General features: G+C 51.1%; 1 protein-coding gene across 2 annotated transcripts in view; it reads right to left on the bottom strand.

Moving 5' to 3' along the window:
• Nucleotides 1-757: 757 nt before the first annotated feature.
• SLC25A33 (solute carrier family 25 member 33) overlaps nucleotides 758-10,408 on the bottom strand; it is a 32,701-nt gene continuing 23,050 nt past the window's right edge. For both annotated transcript variants that reach the window (XM_063943827.1, XM_063943828.1), the window contains 5 exons: nucleotides 9,214-9,291; nucleotides 7,986-8,086; nucleotides 3,759-3,825; nucleotides 2,258-2,541; nucleotides 758-1,248 (listed from right to left, as the gene is read on the bottom strand). In XM_063943827.1, coding sequence (XP_063799897.1) covers nucleotides 1,046-1,248; nucleotides 2,258-2,541; nucleotides 3,759-3,825; nucleotides 7,986-8,086; nucleotides 9,214-9,291 — 733 coding nt within the window. In that variant the 3' untranslated portion in view covers nucleotides 758-1,045. The remainder of the gene's footprint in view (nucleotides 1,249-2,257; nucleotides 2,542-3,758; nucleotides 3,826-7,985; nucleotides 8,087-9,213; nucleotides 9,292-10,408) is intronic.

Raw genomic sequence — 10,408 nt, 5'->3', positions numbered from 1 at the left:
TGGCAGATTTAGGACTGCAACCTAATGGAAAGCCTTCTCCAAGCTGCCGCACACTACCCTCTTCTCCCCGCTCTGCCCCCAGAATCAACACAGCTTATATCTGCGGGTGAGGGCTCCGGGGCCCCTACAGACCTTTATGGTGAATCTGATAGTAAATGTGCTGGGAAGAGCCCGATTGAGATTGGGCTGTGGGCAGCTTCTTCAACCACACGTTGTGGGAGTAGAGTCCAGAGGTTGCTGGGCCTATTCCTACATCAACAATAAACAGCAGTGTTCACAGATCTGCATGTTGGAATGATGGCTTGTGTCATTATCACTATACAACAGATCTGTCTGAAGACCAGTGTAATTACATTTACACACAACTCTATAAACTCCCCCAGTCCGTCAGCCCACCCTCCCTAAGCTTTCCCTGTGTGCAGAGACCCCGTTACTCCCTCCACAAGCGACTATATGTGAGCTGCGCGAATCACAGAACTCATCGGCTACAGGGCGTGCGCACGGTGAAAACACACACCATCTATATCCACCAGCCCCATAGGTGGCTACAGGAGCACGTAAGGAGAGATCGGCGGGATTCCCAAAAAGTTATATGGAGTCTGTTGCTATCTAGCTGGGACAGTCGGAGTATCCTCTATTAGAACGAGGCTCTTCATGCGTTACTTATAGCGAAGGCGGCTTCTAACCCAGCTCATGACAACGCTGCTGGCTGCGGGGCTTCAGATGGAGAAATCAGCAGAGTCTAGAGATCAAGCGGTTCCTTCACTCTGCTTCTTTATAGATATAAATTAGATGCGACTTGTGAAAAATGCCGTGCCAACCAAGGCGCGTGAATATTAAATAGTGTAATCCAGTACCGAGCAGCGTCCGTGAGAATCGCGGCTGCAGGTTTAAAAGTAGCAAAATATACAAATTAACTACTAACGTTAATGAGAATTAAAACCTCCCAGAAAGAAAACAAAAAGGAGATGTCCTGTGGGTGAGAGGGGCACGCAATGTCCGGCCGCCCTACAGTTTGGTCAGTGTCCATGCGAAGCTCGGGGGGCTACTTAGGTTTATCACGCAGCAGATAGACTAGGAGTTCATATGTGGACAGCACAATGGCAGTGTTGGGAATCTGCCGGAAGAGTTGGGCTAAAAGTCCTCTGTAGAAGGCTGCGTAGCCCTCCTCCCGCGCCACCAAGCGCGCCGTCTGGCAGAATGTGTTGTACTTGCTTCCTTCTTCTCGCAGTCTGGTGCGGATGACCTCTGTAGAGGAGAGAAGAGGCGCCGGGTTAGGGGGGAGCCATATCATAGTATGCACAGCTGGTCCTTACCAGCAAAGCTTACAATCTAAATGTTCCTGCCATAAGCATATACCAAGGACAATTTACCTATCAACATGGATATATTTTAGCGTAACCATACATACATACATACATACATACATACATACATACACACACTCAGGATTTAAATTCTGCAGTCGCTGTGGGTTATTTAGAGATGTACTGAAGTCTAGTTGTTGGGTGTAAATGCAAGATGTATTTACATAGTGTGCAGGCGTAGCACAATGCACCATGGCGGCGCTACATGGATATGTCACGCACGCGCAGGCACTGTGACGGCACTACACGGCTATGTCCCACGCGCCCAGGCACCGTGACGGCACTACACGGCTATGTGACACGCGCCCAGGCACCGCGACGGCACTACACGGCTATGTCCCACGCGCCCGGGCACCGTGACGGCACTACACGGCTATGTCCCACGCGCCCGGGCACCGTGACGGCACTACACGGCTATGTCCCACGCGCCCGGGCACCGTGACGGCACTACACGGCTATGTCCCACGCGCCCGGGCACCGTGACGGCACTACACGGATATGTCACACACGCCCGGGCACCGTGACGGCACTACACGGATATGTCACACACGCCCAGGCACCGTGACAGCAGACTTTTCACCTTACTATATAGATGACTAAAGTGGATTTAAAGCCGGGTGCACATCCATAAAAAGGAAATCTGCAGAATCAGACATTAACCAGAAGAAGGGCGTCCGCTATTACCCCAACAGCGAGCGCCACTAACTACAAATCGTTTTCACTGTAAAATCTGTCAGCCGAGAATTAGGAGAAACTGAATTCTTCCCAGACATACAGAACATACATAACGGACGTCATACATAACACGAGGGTATCACCAAACCTCCAGCGACAGATAATACAAGCGCTCTTAGAACTACGGTCTAACGGCAGAGCTGCGGAGAACCTACCGTGTGGGTATGCAATGCAGGAGGCGCAGCCTTTGGAGAATGCTGCCGCAAGCATTAACCCTAAGAAGTTGGCAGAAGTTTTCTCTCCTGCATTCGTGTTAGCTGCTGCCAGGTGCAGTTCCTCCAAGTGCTTCTTCAGGCCCTCGTATATGACAAAGCAGATAATGGTCTCCGATATCCCTGCGTAGGAGGCTGTGAGACCCCTGTAGAAGCCCCGCATCCCCTCTGTCTGATACACGTTGCGGGCACACTGCAGGGCATTCATCTGCTTGGAACCTCTCACCCTGACAACACAAGAGGGTCACAATAAACGTGAATATGTGCCAATAGTGCACATGGAAGTTATGTAACATTTACCAAAGGGATATGGGGGGGGGGGGGTCATTCAGAGTTGATCACTAGCTGCCGTTTGCTGCGCAGCGATCAGTGTAAAAAACAGCTAATCTGCACATGCGTAGGCACCACAATACGCACGTACAAAGTCCATTGTGGTTTTGCACTGGTTCTAGCGACGATTCCAATCGCACAGCTGGCGGCAAGGAGATTGACAGAAAGTGGGCGTTTCTGGGTGTCAACTGACCGTTTTCAGGGAGTGCTTAGAAAAACTGTCGGGGAAAACGCAGGCGTGGCTGGGCGGGTGTGTGACGTCAAAAACCGTCCCTCCGTCGTTAGAATCGCCACACAGGATAAGTAACTACAGGGCTGGTCTTGTTTTACACAAAAAGATTTTGCAGGCGCTCTGCTGCACAGGCGTTTGCACTTCTGCAAAGCGGCGACTATGCGTTTGCACGGCTGCTAAAAACTGCTAGCGAGCGATCAACTCGGAATGACCCCCATCATGCAGAGGAAAAGGTCACACGCACAAGGCACAGATGGGGATAAATGGACATAAGGGACCAGATTGGGGAGAATGACCTAGATGTGACAGAAACTACATAACAGCTGAACAGCCTGAAGTCAGCCGCTACGTCCACCGTGAACAGATGTACTGCTTTATAGTAACCAATATACTGATCCATCTGACAATATATGGAAACCTGCACATATACTGCAGAGGCCAGCGTATTACACAGCACGCATGCAGAATGTAAACGCTTTCTCACACATTACAGCGGAATCCTCACCTCCACACAGCGGCAATACGCTATAGGTGCCGCGCCATACATCCTATAATAGGTGTGCCACCGCAGTGCGCAGGAGATAGACGCCTGGTAGCTGGCACAGAATACGTTTGCCACCACTGTGCCCTCTAGGAGAGCTGCTCTCAGCGCCAGAGGATGCAGAGCTCAACTGAATGTCTAAGGATAATCTGCGGCACGCTTTGTTACTGCAGAGAAAAGCAGCACAACTACTGGGACGCTGCTCTGCAATCAGGGGAGAGCGCTACAGGGCAGAACAGTGCACAGGGGGGTTTCCATAAGCGGAACGCTTAGTAACCCAGCTCGGGGGATAAGTGGCAGCAACGCTGATAATTACACGGAGAACATGAGGACCATCTCACCTCCTCTGTAGTTGCATCCGTGTTTTCACCATCCAGATAGGGTTCATCATTGTATTCGTCACAAATGCTGGGAGAGAAAAGCAGAGCCGGTCAGTTACATCACTCAGTCTGACAGACATACATAGTACATATTTATTAATTGATGGGATAGTCATTTAGCTCAGTGGTTCCCACACCCGGCCCATAAGGACAACCAACAGTTCACATTTTCCCGGTCTCCTCATAGAATGTAAGTGATATAATTAGCTCCACTTGCGGATCTTTTAAAATGTGCCAGTGAGTAATGAATACACCTGTGCACCTGGCGGGTCACCTGGGAAATGTGCCAGTGAGTAATGAGTACACCTGTGCCCCTGGCGGGTCACCTGGGAAATGTGCCAGTGAGTAATGAGTACACATGTGCCCCTGGCGGGTCACCTGGGAAATGTGCCAGTGAGTAATGAGTACACCTGTGCCCCTGGCGGGTCACCTGGGAAATGTGCCAGTGAGTAATGAGTACACCTGTGCACCTGGCAGGTGACAGGCAAACATGAGCTGTTAGGGGTCCTGAGGTGAAGTGCGCAGTGGTTTTAATCAGCCACAGCGCACGCTAAGCCTGCTTTTGCCGGAAGATTGTAATGTATGAACGGCGTGTTAACGTCGTGTGCAATGTTGGTCGCGCACCCCCGCCGCTTACCGCTTCCCCACTGTTCACAATGAGAGACGAAGGGCACCTCTGATTTAGCCGGATAGTATTTTTCTTTGTAAAAGTGACACTGAACGGATCAGGGTTACTTGGATTGATCCGTCTCTCTACAGCGGGATATGTATAAATGCACAGGATGCGGTGGAGGTGACGGCGGGGGGCTCATTCCACACTGGCACATTCATCATCAATGCAGAGAAACCAAATGCCATCCATTCCTGCTCTATAGCAGAGAACGGCTACCTGTAATACACATCCTGTTATAGACAGGGCCGCAACTAGGGGGGAGCTAAGGGGGCATCCGACCCGGGTGCTGGATTTCAGGGGGAGCTGAAACCTCCATCTGGCAACCTCAGCCAAGTGCTCCTCTTCCCCGTGCCCAGCGCTGCACTTGGGGTTAGTGGCGGATCTATGCAAGCACTTTGTCCTCTCACAGCACTGCACTCCATTCATCCAGACTGTAGCAGACTTTACAATCAATCTATAATCCTCACGGCAAAGCACTGCTTGACAATCAAGATTCTAGATTGATTGTATGGACTGCCGCAGTCGGAATGAATCAAGTGCTGAGCACAGCACATGATCCTGTAGGGGCAGTGGGTTGTTGTGTGCAGGGACCTTCTCTTGGATCTTAGATACTTCAACTGTTGGCATCAGTGGGGTGCTGTGACTGGTGGCAGCCTACATATTCATCAGTGATTCAGTGTGTGGTAACTGGTAAGTATGTGTTTAGTTTAATTGTCATTCCAAGCCTGGGCTTGCTCTCTCTCTCTCTTTCTCTACCATCTCTCCCTCTCTTCTCTCTAGCTCCCTCACCCCTCTCTCTCCCAGCTCACCCTCTCCCTCCCATCTCTCTCTCTCCCCACTCCTCTCTCCAAAGTCTCTATTACTCTCTCCTCTCTCCCATCTCTCTATCCCTTCCCCCCTTTCTATCTCTCTCTCTCCCCCATCTCTCTATCCCTTCCCCCCTTTCTAGCTCTCTCCCATCTCTCTATCCCTTCCCCCCTTTCTATCTCTCCTCTCTCCCTTCCCCCCTTTCTATCTCTATCCTCCCTCCCATCTCTCTCTCCCTTCCCCCCTTTCTATCTCTCCTCTCTCCCATCTCTCTATCCCTGCCCCCCTTTCTATCTCTCCTCTCTCCCATCTCTCTATCCCTTCCCCCCTTTCTATCTCTCCTCTCTCCCATCTCTCTATCCCTTCCCCCCTTTCTATCTCTCCTCTCTCCCATCTCTCTATCCCTTCCCCCCTTTCTCTCTCCCATCTCTCTATCCCTTCCCCCCTTTCTCTCTCCCATCTCTCTATCCCTTCCCCCCTTTCTCTCTCCCATCTCTCTATCCCTTCCCCCCTTTCTCTCTCCCATCTCTCTATCCCTTCCCCCCTTTCTCTCTCCCATCTCTCTATCCCTTCCCCCCTTTCTCTCTCCCATCTCTCTATCCCTTCCCCCCTTTCTCTCTCCCATCTCTCTATCCCTTCCCCCCTTTCTCTCTCCCATCTCTCTATCCCTTCCCCCCTTTCTCTCTCCCATTTCTCTATCCCTTCCCCCCTTTCTATCTCTCTCTCTCATCTCTCTATCCCTCCCCCCCTTTCTATCTCTCCCATCTCTCCATCACTTCCCCCCTTTCATTCTCTCTCTCCCATCTCTCTATCCCTTCCCCCCTTTCTATCTCTCTCTCTCATCTTTGTCTTCCCAAACTCCCCCCAGCCCAACTTCCCTCCATGATTCCATATTCTGATCTGGAGTCTAAGGGCATTACTACATACCCTCCAACATTTTACACATAAAAACCGGTAGGGGTCGTGGTCACGCCCCCTTTCCTATACTTTCAATGGAGATTTGGAGAGTCAAAAATCGGTACAGACCATAAAAAGGTACTGTACCTGCCAAAAAGGTGCAGCTGGAGGGTATGTTACTACTGTGTGGCATTATGTATATAAGTTGCATTACTACTGTGTAGTATAAAATGTATAAGGGATACTAATATGTGGAATAATGTGTTATAAAAGACATTACTACTGTGTGGCATATTGTAAATAAGGAACCCTATTGTGTGACAATGTGTGGTGTCATTTGATTTTTTAGTGTGTGTGTGTGTGTGTGTGTGTGTGTGTGTGTGTGTGTGTGTGTGTGTGTGTGTGTGTGTGTGTAAAATTACGGTCTTGCCCCGGGTGCCGAACATCCTAGTTTCAGCCCTGTTATAGAACTACAAGTCCCAGCATGCACTGCCAACGTCAGCTCTGTAGCTGCTGTGAGACGATAGGCCCCAACTTTTCTATCCAGCCAGAGATACTAAGGCACAACGGACACAGAGCCCACAAACTGCTTCCCCCCCCCCCCCCCCCCCCCCAACAGCAAAGCGTCAGTATGGGGACCAGACCCCGCTAATCCCCAATCCAGGGAATACACACCGGGAATACAGATGCCACTTATGCTATATCTGACACAGTTACTCTGATTCTGAGGTTCTGGGATAATGCAGTGTTTTGCAGAGCCCCAGTGAAAGGACTAGCAATGGCTTAGCCCAGCACTAGGGGGCACTATTCTGCCACTCAGTGTGCGGTTGCAGCCTCTGCTGACTGATCAGCTCTTTGGAGTCCGTCTGTACTGCTGAGCTTTCAGCAGACCTCTGCAAATTCTAAAATAGATCAATGTAGCGCAGACCGGGCCTCCACTGTTTCCATCAACCCAACCCTGCAACGCAGTCACTACACAGAGTCCACTGCAGATGGCAGGCCATGCTCCGCAATAGAGGCTGCTACACAGCGCAATGATAACCGCCTTCTCCGTCAGCAGCAACATCCACGATAATAATCTGAAGGGCCAGGACTTGGCGTTACTGTACTGCTGGAACAGCGGCCTGCCTCTGCCGGCAATAACAGACCTGTATTTCCCCCTTATAATGAGCAGACATCTGCTGCAGCGATTACAATCTCTGGCCCTGCAGAACATTGCACTAGGCATAGGCTTTCCGCTGGAGCGTGCAAAACGTGATTTCTATCTCCGATCAGATCTTTACAGACTGTGCCGCCTTGTTCTCTGCCCTTGAAAAAGGTCTGTGGAAAAACAAATCTGTATCCTGCAGCCCTATAAAAGGCAGAAGTGGTGACTATGAACCATTGTCCGCAGAGTCACCCGCACCGGAGGGGACGTTAGGCGGGCAGAAACCGGTTTGTAATTTACAGTTGCAGCAACGCAAGAATTTAATTTATACATAGAAAAAGCCCACTGCCCCCTATAGCCACTTATGTGAGCCCAATACAGGCAGCAAGGTACAGAACTGGACAGGCTTGCAGGTCTGACCAACCTGTGGTTCTCCAGCTGTTGTGAAACTACAAGACCCAGCATGCCTTACCAGCTGATCGGTGGGACATACAAACTCCACACTGAACCACTGGTTTTATGCTCCAGATATAGCTTAAGTTAATGCCAATCCTTGAATCCCCAGGGGACGTAACTGTACGCTAATCGAGCCTGCGTTAGTTCTGCGCTCAGCGGCGGGACAGAAGCAGCACAATTATCTGACGGCGTTCCGCTCTCACGTTACCTGCACATCCTGCCGAGCACATATGCACCAGGTTACTGTTGGGAACGAACACAGCGTTGAACTGCTCCTTGGCTTTTGAGTACGATGCAAAGTAGACAGCCCTGCGGAGACAGAAAGGATTGTGAGACAGACTGTACAACCGCCGGCAGCAGAGACAAGTCCGCAGGGGGGCCGCCAGGAGTTACACCAACATGGAGTGAAGCGACAGGCCCTTATTCACACAAGCTTCATAGGGGTCTATGTACTAAGCCGTGCAGAGAGATAAAGTACCAGCCAACCAGCTCCTAACTGTCATTTTTCAAACCCAGCATATGACTTGACAGTTCGGAGCTGATTGGCTGCTACTTTAGCTCTCGCCAAGGCTTTGAAAATAGACTCCATAGTTACCGGGGGAACCAGATTAAGTGATCGTTCCCATTAACCAGCTTCCCCATTTCACATACGTCTTTGTACATTCGCCCAGTCACCCTGCGTGGTGGAATAAATCTGTATGAGGATATCAGCCGTGTCAGAGTCCGGGGAAGTACAGAACTATTGTCAGGAGGGAAGCGAGTCCGTATCAGTTTCAGATAAGAGAGTTGCCAGGAAAAACCCTTACAGCAACAAGGCACGAGCCCCCTAGCAACCCAGGCACGAGCCCCCTAGCAACCCAGGCACGAGCCCCCTAGCAACCCAGGTAATGGGGGGGAGGGGGGGGGGGGTAAGTGGACGTTGCTTTTGCTATTTAGAGCTCGCGCCGAGCACTGGAACAGACGGTGAGGGACATCACAGGAAAGGGAGGGGATTAATGTGCTGGGATTTATAGTCCCTACACCAAAAGGAAGCTTCTACAGCCAAGAAGGGTCTTGAGAGGCTAAAAGTAGGATTTCCAAGTGTGCCCAGTGGAGTGCGCCATTTTGTGGGATTCAGAAGGACGCGGCACATATAATATCTCTAGGACGCGGCACAATATCTATAGAACCAGTGACAACATTCTGCAGACTGAATAACAGTTTATGAGAATGCAGCTTATTAGCTCACACGGAACGGAGGCAGCTTGGGCCTCATACCTCAGTCTGGTCCATAGTTCTTAGTGAACTGCCTTCCAGTGCAAACAACGGCTTCTACCAGCGCGTGCAAGGAACTGGCACTCTGGTGTGAGAACGGAGAGGTCTGAGCCGTAATCTAGAGGAACCGGTTCAGGGCAGTGATATCTGGGGCAAATCTCATCATGTTCTGTTCTAGTTACCTGGAAGGAGCAACGCCAACTAGGTTAGGACCCAGCCCTCGGAAAAGAGATTTTGGTCCTTCTTTTTCAAGGATGGATCTGGTAAAGGAGAGAGAAAGAGAGAGAGAGCACATTAAATGAGGACACGCATGAGTGATGCACAATCTGTCAGAGAATTTCCAGGGCGCAGCGTGTCTCGCCGCGTGTTGTGTCCGCAGGAGATCCCTGCATGCGTGATCACAGGCTACATGCACCGCGTGGGTCCGACAGGTCCAAAGTGTCCATAATCCTATTCTACCTAATGCTGGTCTAACTCCTGGTCTGCTGCAGCTTCCGTGTATTCCTCTCATGTTGTGTGTATCGCAGGCATGTACAGTAAGGGAACAGTCATGTGTTTATCACAGGTGTGGCGTGTACAGTAAGGGGGTGGTCATGGTGCGTGTATCACAGGTGTGGCGTGTACAGTAAGGGGGGCGGTCACGTTGCGTGTATCACAGGTGTGGCGTGTACAGTAAGGGGGGCGGTCACGTTGCGTGTATCACAGGTGTGGCGTGTACAGTAAGGGGGCGGTCACGTTGCGTGTATCACAGGTGTGGCGTGTACAGTAAGGGGGTGGTCACGTTGCGTGTATCACAGGTGTGGCGTGTACAGTAAGGGGGCGGTCACGTTGCGTGTATCACAGGTGTGGCGTGTACAGTAAGGGGGCGGTCATGTTGCGTGTATCACAGGTGTGGTGTGTACAGTAAGGGGGTGGTCATGTTGCGTGTATCACAGGTGTGGCGTGTACAGTAAGGGGCGGTCATGTTGCGTGTATCACAGGTGTGGTGTGTACAGTAAGGGGGCGGTCACGTTGCGTGTATCACAGGTGTGGTGTGTACAGTAAGGGGGTGGTCACGTGGCGTGTATCACAGGTGTGGTGTGTACAGTAAGGGGGGCGGTCATGTTGCGTGTATCACAGGTGTGGCGTGTACAGTAAGGGGCGGTTATGTTGCGTGTATCACAGGTGTGGTGTGTACAGTAAGGGGGGCGGTGACGTTGCGTGTATCACAGGTGTGGTGTGTACAGTAAGGGGGGCGGTGACGTTGCGTGTATCACAGGTGTGGTGTGTACAGTAAGGGGGTGGTCATGTTGCGTGTATCACAGGTGTGGCGTGTACAGTAAGGGGGCGGTCATGTTGCGTGTATCACAGGTGTGGTGTGTACAGTAAGGGGGTGGT

The sequence above is a fragment of the Pseudophryne corroboree genome, chromosome 10 (assembly GCF_028390025.1).
Source record: "Pseudophryne corroboree isolate aPseCor3 chromosome 10, aPseCor3.hap2, whole genome shotgun sequence".
Lineage (NCBI taxonomy): Eukaryota > Metazoa > Chordata > Amphibia > Anura > Myobatrachidae > Pseudophryne > Pseudophryne corroboree.
Note: the sequence above shows the minus strand (reverse complement) of the source record. Positions and strands in the feature narration are given on the sequence as shown.